General features: G+C 40.1%; 1 protein-coding gene across 4 annotated transcripts in view; it reads left to right on the top strand.

Moving 5' to 3' along the window:
• PLS3 (plastin 3) overlaps positions 1-12,803 on the top strand; it is an 88,918-nt gene extending 76,115 nt beyond the window's left edge. For all 4 annotated transcript variants that reach the window (XM_033202042.1, XM_033202043.1, XM_033202044.1 and 1 more), the window contains 9 exons: positions 223-365; positions 3,200-3,295; positions 5,729-5,924; positions 7,746-7,824; positions 9,103-9,217; positions 9,433-9,566; positions 10,268-10,391; positions 10,611-10,735; positions 11,561-12,803. In XM_033202042.1, coding sequence (XP_033057933.1) covers positions 223-365; positions 3,200-3,295; positions 5,729-5,924; positions 7,746-7,824; positions 9,103-9,217; positions 9,433-9,566; positions 10,268-10,391; positions 10,611-10,735; positions 11,561-11,693 — 1,145 coding nt within the window. In that variant the 3' untranslated portion in view covers positions 11,694-12,803. The remainder of the gene's footprint in view (positions 1-222; positions 366-3,199; positions 3,296-5,728; positions 5,925-7,745; positions 7,825-9,102; positions 9,218-9,432; positions 9,567-10,267; positions 10,392-10,610; positions 10,736-11,560) is intronic.
• The last annotated feature ends 6,836 nt before the right edge of the window (positions 12,804-19,639 follow it).

The following is a 19,639-nucleotide window of genomic DNA, read 5'->3' as shown; positions in this document are numbered from 1 at the left end:
GAATGTGAAGAATAACAGAGAAAAGAATAAATTGTAGTATTATGTTATTATATCTATTATATATTACCTTTTTGAGTAGATTATGAGTATCTTGAAACCAGGAGCTATGTCATAGTAGTTTTTGCACTTCTATTACTTAACAGTGTCAAAAGACTGAATGAACTTGGCATGACCATTATTATGTCATATAATGACTGTGGGATTTTTTTTTTTTTCTTCTAGCCTTGGCTGCTTTGCTCCGAGATGGTGAGACTTTGGAGGAACTTATGAAGTTGTCTCCAGAAGAGCTTCTGCTTAGATGGGCAAACTTTCATTTGGAAAACTCGGGCTGGCAAAAAATTAACAACTTTAGTGCTGACATCAAGGTAACTGTTCAAAGAACCACAACATTTTGGGGGGATATAATAGCTGGAAGATTTCATCCCAGCTTAACAGAGGGAAAATCCTAACACTGTATGACCAAGTCTTGTTGCCTCTTGGTCCTGAAGGTAGATTTTAGAAGAGAAGTAGGGCCAGATAAGGAGCATTAGCACCTATGTTTTATTTTGTGGAAAAAGGTAAAAATATTATGCTAATTTATCATTATAACGCTAATTTGTTATATTCTGCCGATTGTTAAATATGGAGTATTAAAGAATAGGACATGACTATTCTTAACTGCCTTCCCAGGCCTCAGTGTACCTGTTAGTAAACACACCTAGAAGAGAGAGGAAGGGCCTCACGATTTCCTCTTCACCATTTTTATTTGGCTTCTCCTGTCATTTTATCCTACCTTTAGTTGTGAGTTCCTCAAGGATAGTGATGAGCTCTTATTTATGTCTATGTATCCTACCTCAGCCCCTGCTCCAGGGCCCTCCTACTAAAGCCAACCTATAACATAGTATGTGGCACATACAAGACCCTCATATTTCTTGCATTGAATTGAATTTTTTTTTTTTTACTCGCTGTTTATCATGAGCAGTGGGGGAAAACTAACAATGGAGGAAGACCTATTTATTACCTGTTGCCTTTGGCTTCTCATGCAGAGAGGGCCAATATTACCATAGCAAACATTGTGTGGAGTTCTCCTTAACTGCCTCAATTCTGTCTGACATCCAGATGTTGGTACACGGGGAAAAAACTTAAGGATCTTCATCAGACGTTACTGACCAGCAAGGCTGTGAAAACAATACTGTGCATAGGCAATCACATCATTTTGTTCAGTGATGAGAGGAAGCAATGAGTTGCCTGTACTACTGATTTCATCCATGAAAATTAAGAATAGCCCCAAAATTATAAGACCAACTGACCCTGCCCTCTCTTGTAAATATACAATATGTTTGGCCAGGTTTGTTGTTGTTGTTGTTGTGGTTGTTACAGGGTCTCACTTTGTCACCCAGGCTGTAGTGCAGTGGTGCTAACATGGCTCACTGAAGCCTTGACCTCCCAGGCTCAAGCAATCTTCCTACCTCAGCCTCCCAAGTAGCTGGGACTACAGGTCCACACCACCAAGTCCGATTGATTTTTTTTGTTTTTTTTTTGTTTTTTTTTGAGACGGAGTCTCGCTCTATCGACCAGGCTGGAGTGCAGTGGCGCCATCTTGGCTCACTGCAAGCTCCGCCTCCCAGGTTCGCGCCATTCTCTTGCCTCAACCTTCTGAGTAGCTGGCACTACAGGCACCCGCGACCACAACTGGCTAATTTTTTTTGTATTTTTAGTAGAGACGGGGATTCACCATGTTAGCCGGGATGGTCTCGATCTCCTGACCTCGTGATCCACCAGCCTCGGCCTCCCAAGTGCTGGGATTACAGGCGTGAGCCACCGCGCCCGGCCATGAATATTTTTAAAAAGGAAAGAATTGTTTGGTAATGCGAAAACTAACTTCGAGTTTATCTGTATTCAAGTTCAAATTTTCACCTGTAAAGCCCTTTTCAGGGTAGTAAATACAGATTTTGCTGGGTCTGCTCTTTACTTGTTCTTCTCAAGACGATAGGTTTAGATTATAAATTGTTTATGTAGCTTTGGCAAGTAATTGGAAGTGAAAGCACTTTCACAGCTGTAGTACGCTATTCCTTAAGAGGTAAATGCTATGCCCCCCGAATGATAGGATCGGAGTTGGCTATTTAAGAATTGCTCTGAAATAACTTTCAATCACCTGATTTTCCCCATTCTTAGAATCATTTCTGGCACCAAGTTTCAACTCACTTGGGGAGCTGATTTAAAAGGCACCTTTCTGGGCAGCTCCCAGACATTTATATTTGGTAGCTCAGGAATTGGATTCAGTAATTCACATATTGAGCAACTTCCTCAGGTGTTAGTATGCACACAGACTATGAGAAACACTTCTTCATAGCCTGTCTGGACCAGTAACAAGAAACTATTCATATCGTACCTGGAAGGTGGTCTTCACATATGGCAGGATTAAGAAATCTTCACTCAAATTCCTGTCCTCTAGCATTCCAAAGATGCAGGAATTTACTTGACATGTGTGTGAAGGCTGTTAATAAGCGTTTGTGCGAGTACAATGGTTTTCAAACTGTGTTTTGTGGAGTTGTCCACGCAACCTGAATTCATGTTGACTGTGAGCCAACCCCATTGTTTTCAGTGTTGGGATTCTAAGAAAACAGCATTCAAGTGATTTAGCCCAGGGGTTTAAAACGAAAAGAGACGTTTGTTTTTTTAAGTACATTCAGATCATAGAGGGTTCAGTGTTATTTTAGCAACCAAAATGTTTGTCATTTAATGCTTTTGTCATTTAAATTTACAATTAAATACATCTATAACATAGCTAATCTCTTCTTCATAGGTGTGGTATATTCATTATGCTTTGTAATGATATAACCTGTTTATTTTCTCTTTCTTCTATGCTTCCTGGATTTCTGCTCTTCTACTTTTTTAAATGCTTGTTTTGTCTATCAAGCTTATTGACTTCAGTAATTCAGTGAAGGTACAGAACTGGTTATATGTTTATTAGCATTATTGTATCGATGACTTTAATAATTGTGAAGTCATGTCAAAATCCAGTTCATCCATATGCAAGACAGATATAAGGCCAGATAGATGGACTTTTCTGGGGAAGACACCTGTTAAATTAGAAGGCAGAGAGATTTGTGCCATATATTCTCAAAATTCCAATGCAAATAGGCTTCCAAACATGGGACAATAGGATACATTCATTCCTTGTCACTGTGATCTCACTGACATTTTCAATTCTTTGTAGGATTCCAAAGCCTATTTCCATCTTCTCAATCAAATCGCACCAAAAGGACAAAAGGAAGGTGAACCACGGATAGATATTAACATGTCAGGTTTCAATGTAAGTATAAGTGCTCTTTTGAATTCTACAATCTTCCAAAATTATTGTCAATTTCTTATAAATACAATAATTTTTATAATTGTATGAAGTGAAGTTGGCAATTTTAAGCATTATTTTAAAATGTATTACTGTACATGTAATTCAGAGGCCAGAAAACTAGCTTTTATTTATTTTGATTGTTAGTGAATTCCATCGTTGTTGTGGTATTGATTTATGTGAATGGCCTAAAATATTCAAAACAAGTATGGGGAAATGAGCAACTAGAAGCTAACCTTTTCCAAGTATTTGGATTACAACCACAGTAATAGATTTAGTGACTATATATTCATATATACATATATTCATATTCCTGTGTTGAGAGTAATGTGATTATGTTTTACAAACTCCCAATCTATGAAATCTAATTTAGGGAATCAATCTCAGAGACCATATTCCCTGGTTATGTCACTCATTTGTTTAGTGACCTTGGGCAAGTTCCTTCTTAAAATTGGATTTCACTTTGTTCATCCATAAAGTAAGGAGTTAGACTGGACTATTTAGTCCCAAGTTTCTAGGAATCTGTGGTTTTTGTACCCATTAGATATGGAATGCATGCTCCTAATTAACAAAATCCATATATCTGTCCTATTATGCCATAGGATGGAGTGGATTACATTGGCTAAACCATTTTTATGCTGCCCTTACCAGAACTGAGTTTGTAACTGACTTGTGTGCTTATGTTTCTGTCTGTATGTTAAATGCAAAACTCTTCAGCTCAGGTCACTCTTGGTAGGAATGAGGGGCCATCTTGTCCAAGAAGGGAGCTGTCTGGGATGGCTAGCCATGTGATCTGATACCAGGGTAAATGGCATCAGTATACTAACTGATTCTGATATATCCCTTCTCTAGTCAATCCGATTGATCTTAAAACACTCTTTTGTCTCTTCCCTCTTCAGAATCCGACAAGGATTCTTCTGTTGACTCTAGAATTCAGTCTGAAATGTTCTGCTTGGCACTCACCCTACAAATCTTGCTCTAAAATCTAGCCAGTGTTATTTCCCTAAAAGTCTGTATTCCCCACCCCAACCTTCCTTCCCAGCACCACCCAGGTGCCTTTGCTCATGCTGTTCTCATGGTTTTCAGTGTCCTTCACCTTTTCCCGCTTTACACCTTCTTTAGGGCCTTTTTTTTTTTTTTTTTTTTTCAAGAATCGAGGTTTCGCCATGTTGGCCAGGCTAGTTTCAAACTCTTGGGCTCAATTAATCCTCCTGCCTCGGCCTCCCTAAGTACTGGGATTACAGGTGTGAGCCACCACGTCCAACCAAGGCCTAATGTTAACTCTGAACAGTTTTACCTTTTTTCAATTTCAGTTTCACTTTTTTCTCTTGATCTTTGTAATGGAAAAAATCCCTTCCCTTCGTCCTAACTTTTTGAATCCTTCAGTTCCCTGAGATTAATCCTTGGTCTTGCCTTCCACCATTCTCCCTATGCTCAAAAGAAATCAGTAAAAATAGATTCTCTGCTTCTCTTCAATTCAAGCAACAGTTCACAAGCATTTCCCTTGGGATTTGAACATGAACTGAATGAAGGTATCTATCGTCTCCCTCAGCCAGGGGAGCCGACTTCCACAGCTCAGCACAACTTCCTCTCTCTCTAGCTGGCTCTCCAACAGTGCCCTCCTTTCCAGTTCCTTCTGCTGCATGCATAACACAGCCCCAGAGGTTCCTGGGTTCCAAGGAGTCGACTCTGCCATGAAGCTCATTGACCTAATGCACAGTACCCAGAAGCCTCAGTGAAGTTCAGCTGAGAGCCACTAGAGAAAAGGAGAAACTCCAAAGCAGAAAGTAGTAAATCAGCAAAATAAAATAAGCCAAGTTGAGGAGAATGAACCCACAATTTACAGAAAATGAACACTATTTTCTAAATGGGACTTAAGTAGGACTACAGTTAATACCCTTTCACATTTAATAATTAGTAGAGATTCATTGTAGATAAGTACATTTGAAAAAAATTTTTAACAATTCTACTGAAACTATCTGAATATTTAACTTGAGATGGCTTAAAAGGAGAATTGAAGCTGTTTTCCTATTGAGAAGGAAAAAAGGAAAAGTGGAACTGGAGAAAGTGAAGATGGTGAATGTATATTTTTTCTCTACAGATTTTCAAACAAAATCTGGGAGTTTCCCCAAGGTTTTGCATAACTTCTTTTTTAATGCAATTTAATGTACTCTGTAGTTTGCTATGTGATCTGGCGCCATCTAGTGTGTATTAAAAGTACTGCACCTCTAACAGGGCTAACTTTTTTTTTTTTTTTTGCATTCAAAACAATTTTATAATAAGTACCATATGTTGGCTAAAAGAAAGTAGAACTGTATACCCAGACTATGATTGTGGGGACATTTTCTACATTTTTAGTATGGCCTTTGACAAAGTCTTCCTATTTTGTTTCAACAGGAAACAGATGATTTGAAGAGAGCTGAGAGTATGCTTCAACAAGCAGATAAATTAGGTTGCAGACAGTTTGTTACCCCTGCAGATGTTGTCAGTGGAAACCCCAAACTCAACTTAGCTTTCGTGGCTAACCTGTTTAATAAATACCCAGCACTAACTAAGCCAGAGAACCAGGATATTGACTGGACTCTATTAGAAGGTAACTAAAAACTTCTCAAATTCGAATATGTGGGACTATAGAGTAGAAATACATAGGCCATAATGATTTTACAATCTAGACTTAATAAGTTTTTTTATATCTGCAAGAAGCAGATGCCAGTGCTGAGTAAAAACTGGCAGAAAAGGACGATACAAGTGAACTTTTTAAGTAAAGTAGTCGAGGCCGTGTGCGGTGGCTCATACCTGTAATCCCAGCACTTTGGGAGGCCGAGGCGGGCAGATCACCTGAGGTCAGTAGTTTGAGACCAGCCTGGCCAACATGGTGAAACCCTGTCTCTACTAAAAATTTAAAAATTAGCTGGGCGTGGTGGCACGTGCCTGTAATCCCAGCTACTCGGGAGGCTGAGGCAGGAGAATCATTTGAACCTGGGAGACGGAGGTTACAGTGAGCCGAGATTATGCTATTGCACTCCAGCCTGGGCAACAGAGTAAGACTCTGTCTCAAAAAAAAAGAAGAAAAAAAAAAAGTAGTCGAATCACTTAATGTAAAGCCACTTAGTAAATCAGTATTTAGTTTTAATCTTTAGGGTTAGACCACTTTTTAATCCTCTCATCAGGAAAAAAGTGCACATATGCATTCAGTTTGACCTGTAAATTTAGTATATATTTATGTTTCGTTCATCCACAGTCAGTGTAACTGGAACTAACCCCAACTCCTTTCACCCTTACCTCCTCAAAAAACAAATGATAATATATACTAATTTTTTAAGTTTTGGAAAGGCAGAGTTTACCTTTTCCAGATTATATATGCATGAAGTATAGTCTATAAAAATTAAGAAATGCGGCCGGGCATGGTGGCTCACGCCTATAATCCCAGCACTTGGGGAGGCCGAGGCAGCCAGATCACCTAAGGTCAGGAGTTCGAGACCAGCCTGGCTAACATGGTGAAACCCCGTTTCCACTAAAAATACAAAAAATTAGCCGGGCATTGTGGTGCGCGCCTGTAATCTCAGATACTTGGGGGGCTGACGCAGGGGAATCGCTTGAACCTGGGAGGCAGAGGTTATAGTGAGCTGAGATCGCGCCATTGCACTCCAGCTTGGGCAATAAGAGCAAACCTCCATCTCATAAATAAATAAATAAAGCAAATAGTAATTCATTGAGTGTTCACCGATATTCTTTTTTTTTTTTTTTTTTTTTTTTTTTTTTTTTTATGAGACGGAGTCTTGCTCTGCCGCCCAGGCTGGAGTGCAGTGGCCGGCTCTCAGCTCACTGCAAGCTCCGCCTCCCGGGTTCACGCCATTCTCCTGTCTCAGCCTCCCGAGTAGCTGGGACTACAGGCGCCCGCCTCGTCGCCCGGCTAGTTTTTTGTATTTTTTAGTAGAGACGGGGTTTCACCGTATTAGCCAGGATGGTCTCGATCTCCTGACCTCGTGATCCGCCCGTCTCGGCCTCCCAAAGTGCTGGGATTACAGGCTTGAGCCACCGCGCCCGGCTGTGTTCACCGATATTTCTATAAAACCAGTAACTAAACTGATAACATCAGTTACTTTGAGGGATGCAGATTTGAGGAAATATTGGAGAAAGATTTGAGGAGACTATAAAAAGTTCATAAACCTCTAAATTGCTTAACTGCTTAGAATAAGGTTGTATTCTTTAATTTTAAAATAAGTTCAAATTTGAAAAATAAGCCTGTATCTAGAGAGAATGTATGTACTTAGGAGAATGCTTGGAAACTCGTGTTATTGAAAACTTCTAGATCTGAATAGAGAGAGAAAATAATCTAATATGTGGATTGGCACTGTATGCACATACATAAAGTGTTTAATGAATCAGCAAATTTTGTGAATATTCTTAACAGGAGAAACTCGTGAAGAAAGAACCTTCCGTAACTGGATGAACTCTCTTGGTGTCAATCCCCATGTAAACCATCTCTATGCGTAAGCCTGCCTACTGCTATTGTAAACAGTTATGAATGTCATGAATGGATGTTAAATAATGACAGCTCTAAAGATTTTCTAGATTTTTAAATTTGTAGATATTAATTTGTAGCTATTATTTATATTGGAAAATGTCGAGTGGTGATTTCCATCATTTTCCCAATACACAAAAGCTTTAATTATTTATTTACATGATCATTAACTGTAAGTGATAGAATATATAAATATCTTTATAGTATCCTAGGGAGCAAATATTTTATACATATATATATTTTTGTTTTGTTTTGTTTTGTTTTGTTTTTTGAGGCGGAGTCTCGCTCTGTCGCCCAGGCTGGAGTGCAGTGGCCGGATCTCAGCTCACTGCAAGCTCTGCCTCCCGGGTTTACGCCATTCTCCTGCCTCAGCCTCCCAAGTAGCTGGGACTACAGGCGCCCGCCACCTCGTCCGGCTAGTTTTTGTACTTTTAGTAGAGACGGGGTTTCACCGTGTTAGCCAGGATGGTCTCGATCTCCTGACCTCGTGATCCGCCCGTCTCGGCCTCCCAATACTTTATATTTTGAAACAGATAGCCGTTTGGGAGGCTGAGGCTGATTACTTGAGCCCAGGAGTTTGAGGCTTCAGTGAGCTATGGTTGTGCCACTGTACTGCAGCCTGGGCAACAAAGTGAGATCCTATTTCTAAGAGGGGGAAAAAAAAAGAAAGGTAAAAAAGAAAGAAACAGAGACCAGGGAATCCTTTAAGTAGACCATCCACAACAACTCAGGGACTTTGGCTCACTCTTCTCTCAGCCTGGAACGTTCTTTGCTCGCATATAATGGCTTATACCCTTACTGTATTCCAGTCACCGATTCAAAGATTTCCTGACTACCACCTGCTACTCTGTAACACCTAACCCTAGTTCTTTCTTTCTTCATAGCACTTACATGTACCCGTAAAATTGTTTATTGTCAACAAGACAAACAACACCCCTGTATTGTTTGTTTATCCATGTACTTGTTTATTGTCTATCTCTCTGACTCTAATGCAAGGACAGGGATTTTCGTCCTGTGGGCCCAGCCTCTAGAACAGTGCCTTGCTCACAGTAAGCTCTCAATAAATACTTATAAATGAATTGGATGGTCTTAGCTCTATTTTCAGCACAGATTGGTAGAAAATATGAGTCTTAGGTATTATTTATGGTTTTATGTATCTTGTTTGATAATGTAGTGTTGTTGTTTTTAAGGAAAGTCAAGTCCCAGCTTCCTGAAAACACTGATTACATTATTTTTAAATCATTAGTGACCTGCAAGATGCCCTGGTAATCTTACAGTTATATGAACGAATTAAAGTTCCCGTTGACTGGAGTAAGGTTAATAAACCTCCATACCCGAAACTGGGAGCCAACATGAAAAAGGTAGATAATTAAGTTGCTGTGTATCTTTGTTAGAGTATTTTTATTCTCGATTCATTCCTTTGTTTCTAAAACTCTTGACGCTGAGCTTCTTGAGTGCAAAAACTGTGTCTTATTTGTTTTTGTGTGCTGATACCTAGCATTATACAAGACACACACACATGTATGCAGATTAAACAAATGGAAGTCTCTAACCATTTACTCTTGTGCCTTTGCAGCTAGAAAACTGCAACTATGCTGTTGAATTAGGGAAGCATCCTGCTAAATTCTCCCTGGTTGGCATTGGAGGGCAAGACCTGAATGATGGGAACCAAACCCTGACTTTAGCTTTAGTCTGGCAGCTGATGAGAAGGTATAGTACACAATTTTAGCTGTTTAGTCTTTACTGTCACACAGGTCTGTGATTTAGTCCTTACTGTGTTTAATAAGTGAACATGTCAATGACTACACTTTTGAAATATGTTGTATTTATACTCCAAAATGAGTTTAATTAATGAATATATATTGGATGTTAAGTGGGAGAGGCTTCCTTGCAAATTAGGCAGCAGAACTATGGCTAGTCCCTTTTTTAAAACATAGGAAGCCTGACACATAGATTTCGACCTCATTTTGTGTCAGTGAATTAAAAAATTGTCAGAACAAAATTATGAACATCCTCGTGCTCATTTGAAAATAAAGATTTCTCTCTGTAATGCTGATGAAGATCACCATAATGCTGAAAAGCATTCATTATGACTAGGCACCATCCAAAGCACAGCTTATTTTATGCCATTACCACTATTGGAATAGTACAAAATGTGCCTGCAGTAGGCTGTTGGACCTGCTCATTGAAGCACTGTCAATCTGCTCCTCTGTCACCACTACAAAGGGTAGAATAGTAGCAAGCCACTACTGCTTAAAATATTTTTTTCACATAGTGTGAATCTCTTTCCATGAAATCTTTAGTCCTTGAAATGTAAGGAATATAAAAAGTGGAAGATAAAGCATCTTTCTGATGTTTGCATTTTTCCTTATAAAGTAGATTGTGACGTTTTCTTCTGCTGCTTCTTTTAGATACACCCTCAATGTCCTGGAAGATCTTGGAGATGGTCAGAAAGCCAATGATGACATCATTGTGAACTGGGTGAACAGAACGTTGAGTGAAGCTGGAAAATCAACTTCCATTCAGAGTTTTAAGGTCAGAATCCATATTTGACTATTAAATATTACGTTTGCAAGATAACATCTATCATTTGGGAAGGTAACCTTTGGCTTCTTTGTGAGTGAGAATTATTGTTGGACTAATGGCACGATTCTTTATGAATTCACTGGGTTTTGTTTTGGACACTTGACATAAGTAAGCACATGTTCATTTGTATGTATCAAAATTCTCAGATTTGTTCTCCTTTCACACTAGGACAAGACGATCAGCTCCAGTTTGGCAGTTGTGGATTTAATTGATGCCATCCAGCCAGGCTGTATAAACTATGACCTTGTGAAGAGTGGCAATCTAACAGAAGATGACAAGCACAATAATGCCAAGTAAGGGAGACTGCCAATAGCATGAAAAGAACACAGCTTTGCAGCTGGACAGATCTGAATTCTAATTCAGGTTCTGCCATGTAAGAGTGGTGTCACCTTGGGAGAAACCTCTTGGAGCCTCAGATTCCTCATCAGTAAATTGGGGGCAATAATACTTACCTTAGAGATTTTATGAAGATTAAATTTTTAAAAATTATAAGAGCCTAGCCTTGTACTTGGCCTACTAGGTGCTTAGTCAGTTGTTGCTTCAGTGGATTACAGAAATAATGTAGAACATCTCAGGTCTTCTGTCCCTTCCTTTGTCTGCCTTTTCTAGTTTTTGGTCCAGCCACTCTGTCCATGTGCCATGTAGACTGTCTACCCTCTCGTGAATATTTGGAAGTATGCATTGCATCTGCCTAACAACTTGGGTTTTGCATTTAGCGTGATTTTCCACCTCATATCTCTAAGGTCACATGAGTGTGCAATGAGAATATTAACATGGATTATATAGACAGCCTAGGTCATTATTTATATGTATATATAAATAATTTATATATTTATATAAAGTTGGTGCTTCAAGCTTAATTCTCACCTCACATTGGAGAAAAAGAGTGAATAAATATTATTGGCCCCAAAGAATAGAGCTTAAAAACCTACTATAACTTCAAAGTGAAATCAAAACCAAAATCAAAAGAAAACAAAAAACAAAACTGTTCTAATTGGAACTATCAATATGGAATTTTTGCATCCCAGCATAATAATTATATATGAGGAAATAGATGTCTTACGTGGTGTCCTTAACTGACAAGAATTTCATCCTAATTTTTTTTCCCCCTAAAATAGGTATGCAGTGTCAATGGCTAGAAGGATTGGAGCCAGAGTATATGCTCTCCCTGAAGACCTTGTGGAAGTAAAGCCCAAGATGGTCATGACTGTGTTTGCATGTTTGATGGGCAGGGGAATGAAGAGAGTGTAAAATAACCAATCTGAATAAAACAGCCTTGCTCCCAGGTGCATGATTCACAGGTCAGCTATTTCCAGGTGAAGTGCTTATGGCTTAAGGAACTCTTGGCCATTCAAAGGACTTTTCATTTTGATTAACAGGACTAGCTCATCACGAGAGCCCTCAGGGGAAAGGGTTTAATAAAAACAACTCCTCTTTCCCATAGTCAGAGTTGGATTTGTCAGGCATGCCTGAAATGTGCTCATAGCCAAAACATTTTACTCTCTCTTCCTAGAATGCTGCCCTTGACATTTCCCATTGCTGTATGTTATTTCTCGCTCTGTTATCTTTTGCCCTCTTAGAATGTCCCTCTCTTGGGACTCGCTTAGATCACGGGATATGAATATTATTAGACAGTAATTTTGCTTTCCATCCAGTATGCTAGTTCTTATTCGAGAACTATGGTCAGAGAGTATTTGGATATGAGTATCCTTTGCTTATCTTTGTAGTACTGAAAATCTGCCGAAGTAACTGGCTGTGCAGAATGTAATAGAAGCTTTTCTTATTCTTTTATTCTTAAGATCAGTATCTTTTTACAGTATTCTTTCTACAGGATCCTTTTTTGTACATTTAAGAATATTTTGATTACATAAACAAGACTGCTGATTTTGCTACTTTTTTTAAGGGGTCTTCAAGTAAGTAAAACATATATCGTAGCTAGAAGAAAAATGTACCTTAAATTTGCATCTTCCCTCTCATACCCAAGCTGTAAACAATTGAAATATTTTGTCTTAAATCACTTGGTTCAATACATGCTTATTTGTTTTAAAGCCTGTATCATCAGACTCTCTCTCTAAATTTAAAATGCTGTTGAATATGATACTTTTGAGGAGAGAATGTGCTCAGAACTTAGACGGGATTTAGTAGGCTGAGTATGCTAAGTGTACAATATATTTTTTAATTTTACATCTAAAGCAAAGAACTGTGGTCACTAAAAATAAACATATATATGTAGGAATTAATGTACTCTTGCTTTGTCAAGCTGTTTGCTATAGTTTCCAAGGTATTATGTTACTCTAACTCTGAAAAGTGATGTAATCTGGTAGCAATGTAGTAATTCAAATAAAGGCATTTACATAATAATCAGTTTCTTCATGCTTTTGTCTCTTAGGAAGTATGACAATGTCAGGATTTTTTCTTTTCGTTTTTCTGATGTATTCTATAAAATGGTGTTTGCTAAATTTGAGTTTTGGGAACGGAATTATAGGTACTGAATTAAGGACACTACAAATGAAGTAAAAGGGTTTTCTCCAATTTACCAAAATTTCTTTATCCAGTTCCTGCTTTTTTTTTCTTTTCCACCTCCTTCAATCTTTTCAATGTTCTGTGATATACATATCCTGAAACAGTGGGGATTTGAACAGTCACAGAGGAGAAATGATTCATGGGAGATCTTTGCAACCTCATCCATATATGACATTTTTGGCTGGATAATTCTTCGTTGGGGTCGGGGGAAGGGGCTACCCTGTGCATTGTAGGAGGTTTAGCAGTATTACTGGCCTCTACCCACTAGATGTCAGCACATACCCAGTCATGTTGACCAAAATTGTCTCCAGAGATAACCAAATGTCTCCTGGGTGGCAAAATCATCTCTTGTTGACAATCAGTGCCCTTTTAAGCCTTTGTGTGAATGAGTAATATAAGGTGTAGTCTACTGAGGATTTGGTTACGTAGTGATACTATATAATATTTTGCATTTAAAATCTGAGAGATGGAAATGCTTGCTTTTTGTTTGTTTGTTTGTTTTGAGACAGAGTTTCACTCTTGCCGCCCAGGCTGGAGAGCAGTGGCGCGAGCTCAGCTCACTGCAACCTCCACCTCCCAGGTTCAAGCGATTCTCCCGCCTCAGTCTCCTGAGTAACTGAGATTACAGGCATGCACCACCATGCCCGGCTAATTCTGTATTTTTTTTTTTTTTTTTTTTTTTTTTTTTTTTGAGACGGAGTCTTGCTCTGTCACCCAGGCTGGAGTGCTGTGGCCGGATCTCAGCTCACTGCAAGCTCCGGCTCCCAGGTTCATGCCATTCTCCTGCCTCAGCCTCCCGGGTAGCTGGGACTACAGGCGCCGCCACCTCACCCGGCTAGTTTTTTGTAGTTTTTAGGAGAGACGGGGTTTCACCGTGTTAGCCAGGATGGTCTCCATCTCCTGACCTCGTGATCCGCCCGTCTCGGCCTCCCAAAGTGCTGGGATTACAGGCTTGAGCCACCGCGCCCGGCTAATTTTGTATTTTTACTAGAGATGAGGTTTTTACCATGTTGGCCGGGCTGGTCTCGAACTCCTGACCTCAGGTGATCCACCCACCTCAGCCTCCTAAAGTGCTGGGATTATAGGGTCACTGCGCCCAGCCATTCCTTTTCTTTTTTTTTTTTTTTTTTTTTTTTTGAGATGGAGTCTCGCTTTGTCACCCAGGCTGGAGTGAAGTGGTGCAATCTCGGCTGACCGCAACCTCTGCCTCCCAGCTTCAAGCGATTCTCCTGCCTCAGCCTCCCAAGTAGCTGGGATTACAGGTGCCTGCCACCACACCCAGGTAATTTTTGTATTTTTAGTAGAGATGGGGTTTCACCATGTTGGCCAGGCTGGTCTCAAACTCCTGACCTCAGTTGATCCACCTGCCTCAGCCTCCCAAAGTGCTGAGATTACAGGTGTGAGCCACCACGCCTGGCTGTGAGCCACTGCACCCAGCCTTAATTATTAATAGTTAGACATTATTTAATTTGAAAGTAATTATTGATATGTTAAGGCATAAATGTACCATTTTATTATTTAGTTTATGTTTGCTTGTTCCACTTTTTGTCCTTCTGTTCCCTGCCTCTTACCTTTTGGTGAGTCACTTGAACGTTTTTTAAAATTCCATTTTGATATGTCAGTAGTGTTCTTGAATATAGTTATCTTTTTATTTTTATTTTTTGAGACAGTCTTGCTCTGTCACTCAGGCTGGAGAGCAGTGGCACTATCATGGCACCACTGCAACCTCAACCTTCTCCCAAGCTCAAGCGATCCTCCCCTCTCAGCCTCCTGAGTAGCTAGGACTACAGACACATACCACCATATCCAGCTAATTGGTTTTGTTGTTGTTGTTGTTTGTTTGGGTAGAAACGAGGTTTTGACATGTTGCCCATGCTGGTCTCTAACTCCTGGGCTCAAGCAATCCTCCTGCCTTAGCCTTGCAAAGTGCTGGGATTACAGGCGTGAGCTACCTCGTCCGGCCAAATATGTCTTATTTTTTAAGGACTTGCTCCAGGTGTTAGTGTATACATATGTACCATATCACAGTGTGTTACTAAGCAACATTTTAGCACCTCAAGTGAAGTACCTCACTTTCATTTAGATCACTTGACTTTCTCACCTGTTAAATAAATATAAATGTTTTAAGCAGTTTCTGTACATACTTTGAGCACCGTGTTAGATGATATAAATATGGCTTCAACTCTCAAATAGTACCTTTAAAAAGCATGAAGAGAAGCTTAGTTTGTTATATTTACCTCTATCATAACCATTCTATTTTTCTTTCTTTCTTCCTGGGGTCTCAGCATCTTTAGGTTATAGTTTCCTTTCTCTTTGGAAAACTCCCTTTTGCCTGTTAGCCATTGTTTAATAATAGGTCTTCTGGTAAAAAATTCTCTGAGGTTTACTTCATCTGAGAAAACCTTTATTTCCTTTTCCGGGACTCCTTTTACAAGGTACCATGAGTTGAGTCTTACTTGCTACTAGACCTTGGTGAGCTTATCAAGAGTCTAGACTAGAAAAATAAAAATAAAAAAGAGTCTAGACTAGAATCTTACCTCTCACACTAAGAAATGTCACATACTTGATAAAATTTAACCTTCTTAGTAAGTGACTTTGTGATCTGATTCCTGTCTAGCCCGGTTTCTTACTACTCAATGCCATTCCCAAATTGTGTACCCACAAATATACAAGCACACATTGCACACATTGTTTACACACACACACACACACGCACACAATTTTGACTGTCTAAATAAGATGCCAGTGATTTTGAGCTACTTTTTTTAGCAAGAGATATACAAAACTCACATGCTCACACTAACTCTGCATTTACACTGTTGTTGCCTATACCTTGAACTGGAGTTGGAGGATGAAATGCAATCACGATATGGTGTGAGGAACCAAATGGCCAATAACTTAAATACGCACAAAGGTCTCATTTATTTTAAGCAGAATGTCTGCTAATTCTGTAAGAATATATGTGTGACTTGAATGGTTTGCATCTCATTAATATTTAATGGATTGGCTGATCGTTCTCCCTTGATCACACACTATTCTCCAGCTACTGCCACTTTTCTCTACTCTCCCTTCCATAAAAACGTCAAAAATTAGTCTTTATTTATTTATTTATTTATTTATTTTTGAGACAGAGTCTCGCTCTGTCACCCAGGCTGGAGTGCAGTGTGGCATGATCTCGGCTCACTGCAACCTCCACCTCTCAGGTTCAAGAGATTCTCCTGCCTCAGCCTCCCAGGGTGGCTGGGATTACAGGTACATACCAGCACACCAGGCTAATTTTTGTATTTGTTTTAGTAGACACGGGGTTTCACCATGTTGGCCAGGCTGGTCTCGAACTCCTGACCTCTAGTGATTCGCCCACTTTGACCTCCTAAAGTGCTGGGATTACAGGTATGAGCCACCTCACCTGGCTTGAAATTAGTCTCTACTTTCTGTTTCCATTTCCTCTACTCTCAATCTCTCTTGGATCCACTATAATTAGGTATTTTCCCTATGTGAACAATCATATAGCATGTATCAGAAATTGTGGGTGCCCAGTGACCATTAAGTTCATATGAGAGAAGAAAGGCTGAATACTAATGAGCTAAGCATCCTTTTGTTTGTTTGTTTGTTTGTTTGTTTTTGGAGACAGAGTCTCGCTCTGTTGCCCAGGCTGGAGAGCAGTGGCGCGATCTCAGCTCACTGCAAGCTCCACCTCCCGGGTTCATGCCATTCTCCTGCCTCAGCCTCCCGAGTAGCTGGGACTACAGGCACCCGCCACCATGCCCGGCTAATTTTTTCTATTTTTTAGTAGAGACGGGGTTTCACCGTGTTAGCCAGGATGGTCTCAATCTCCTGACCTCGTGATCCACCCACCTCGGCCTCCCAAAGTGCTGGGATTACAGGCCTGAGCCACCGCACCCGGCCTAGCATCTATTTTTTTAGGTTAAAAAATCATAACTGCAAAGGAGGGAAATAATAAAGCAGAAAATAATAAAATAGGAAACACATGATAAAGCAGATGAATGAACCAAAATTTGGCTCGTTGAAAACCTTAATGAAATGTGTAAACTTTAGCAAGATTGATCACGAAAGAAGAGAAAAAATGAAAAACATTAAAAATAAAAAAGGCTGGACATGGTGGCTCACGCCTGTAATTCACTACTTTGGGGACGCCAAAGTGGGAGGATTGCTTGAGTCCAGGAGTTTGAGACCAGCCTGGGAAATATACCTCATCTCTACAAAAGATGTGGAAAAATTAGCCTAGTGTAGTGGCATAGGCCTGTAGTTCAGTTATTCAGGAGGTGGAGGTGGGAGGATCATAGGAGAATAGAAGGCAGAGGTTACCATAAGCCAAGATCACTGTACTGCACTGCAGCCTGGGCAACAGAGGAAGACTTTGTCTCAAAAATAAAATTAATTGAAGTTAAAAAATTTTTTAAAGTAGATATGCAGATAACTGGTAATAAAAAGATATTATGAAAACTCATGATAGGCTGGGCACGGTGGCTCACACCTGTAATCCGAGCACTTTGGGAGGCAGAGGCAGGCAAATGGCTTGAAGTCGGGAGTTCGAGACCAGCCTGATCAACATGGCAAAACCCAGTCTCTACAAAAAGTACAAAAATTAGCCAGGTATGGTGACACACATCTGTAATACCAGCAACTTGGGAGGCTGAAGCAGGAGAATCGCTTGAACCCAGGAAGCGGAGGTTGTAGTGAGCCAAGATCACGCCACTGCATTCCAGCCTGGATAACAGAGCAACACTCTGTCTCAAAAAAAAAAAAAAAAACCATGATAAAATTGCAAATTGAATGAAGTGGACAAATAACTAGAAATGCAATATACTGTAAAAGACTCAATAAGTAATAAAAAATGTGAACAGTTTCATAACTCAAAATTTTCATTTGTATTAAAAATCTTCCAACAAAGAAAAACATGGCAACCATATGATTCTACTATTGAATTTTGCCATTCAAAAAACAATAATAATTCTCATGCTGGGCGTCGTGGTTCACACCTCTAATCCCAGCACTTTGGGAGGCCAAGGCAGGTAGATCACCTGAGGTCAGGAGTTCGAGACCAGCCTAACCAACATAGTGAAACTCCATCTCTACTAAAAATACAAAATTAGCTGGGCCTGGTGGCGCATGTCTGTAATCCCAGCTACTCAATAGGCTGAGGCAGGAGAGTCACTTGAACCTGGGAGGCAGAGGTTGCAGTGAACCAAGATTGTACCATTGCAGTCCAGCCTAGGCAACAAGAGCAAAATTCCGTCTCTTAATTAATTAATTAATCTCATCTTTAACGAAATCTTTCAAAGTTTCAAAGTCTGGAAAGACAGGTGAAAGTCCACACCTCATTTCATCAGGCTAACATGTAACCTTGTTAACAAAACCAGAAAAGGAAAGTATTAGAAAAGAATTACAGGGTAATCAGACTTATACTTGTAAAAATTCTAAACAATGTTGGCAAACCTACTGCAGAAACACTTTTTGTTATAAAAAGTGATGTGAAGTATAACATGACCAGAGTGGTCAGACTAAGTATTGGCTAAAGTTCGAAATGCAGCAGTTAATGGTTTAGAGGAATCGCTCTGCTATGGAATCCTAGAGATCTTGCACATCTCCTCATAGACCTTATATGCAACGTGCGACCACATTCTGACCCAAAACTTGCCTAGAACATGGAAAGATAGAGTCTTCCAAAAAGCTGTCACAAGGATATTTCTGTTCTCTCTCCTTACTTGTGAGAGACGCCCTATCTTGTGGGAGGCTGCTATGAGCAGTTTTTCATTCAGTTTTCTCGTTTCAATGAAGCATGGGATTTTCCACCTTAATCTCTTTTAAGGTACAGTGGAAGTCCATAAGATCACTTAGTTGCATTCTAAAGTTGGCTCTTCAGCAACATAGTGACCTACCACTCCTTTTGTCTGTTGCTTGGCCTTCTGGTTCAATATTTTCCTGTGGAACTGGGGTTGCACAGAGCTAAGACCATGCTGATTGTTTTTGCAGTCTGTATAAGTAACACATTGTCTGAATCTTTTAGGGCTCATTGTCTCTTTATTAGCCAAATCTGTAGAAGTGTGATAAGCCTACCTAGCAGCTGTTATCAGCTGGTGCTTAGGAAATGCTTGATTTCTTGACACATGATGATGGGAAAGTCTGGGAGTGGTGGCTCAAGCCTGCAGTCCCAACAATTTGGGAGGTTGAAGTGGGAGGATCGATTGAGCCCAAGAGTTTGAGAACAGCCTGGGCAACATGGCAAGACTCCGTCTCTACTAAAAATACAAAAATTAGCTGGGCATGGTGGCGCCAGCCTAGAGTTCTACCTACTCTGGAGGCTGAGGCAGGAGGGTCACCTGAGCCCAAGAGGTGGAGGTTGCAGTGAGCTGAGATCATGCTACTGCACTCCAACCTGGGTGACAGAATGAGACCCTGTCTCAAAAAAAAAAAAAAAAAAAAAAAAAAAGCCAGGTGTGGTGGCTCACGCCTGTAATCCCTGCATTTTGGGAGGCCAAGGTGGGCGGATCACAAGGTCAGGCGTTTGAGACCAGCCTGGCCAACATGGTGAAACCCCATCTCTACTAAAAATACAAAAATTAGCCGGGCATGGTGGTGCATACCTGTAATCCCAGCTACTTGGGAGGCTGAGGCAGGAGAATTGCTTGAATCCGGGAGGCAGAGGTTGCAGT

Source organism: Trachypithecus francoisi, unplaced genomic scaffold (genome assembly GCF_009764315.1).
Source record: "Trachypithecus francoisi isolate TF-2019V2 unplaced genomic scaffold, Tfra_2.0 Lachesis_group6, whole genome shotgun sequence".
Lineage (NCBI taxonomy): Eukaryota > Metazoa > Chordata > Mammalia > Primates > Cercopithecidae > Trachypithecus > Trachypithecus francoisi.
This window is presented reverse-complemented; position numbering and strand designations above follow the sequence as displayed.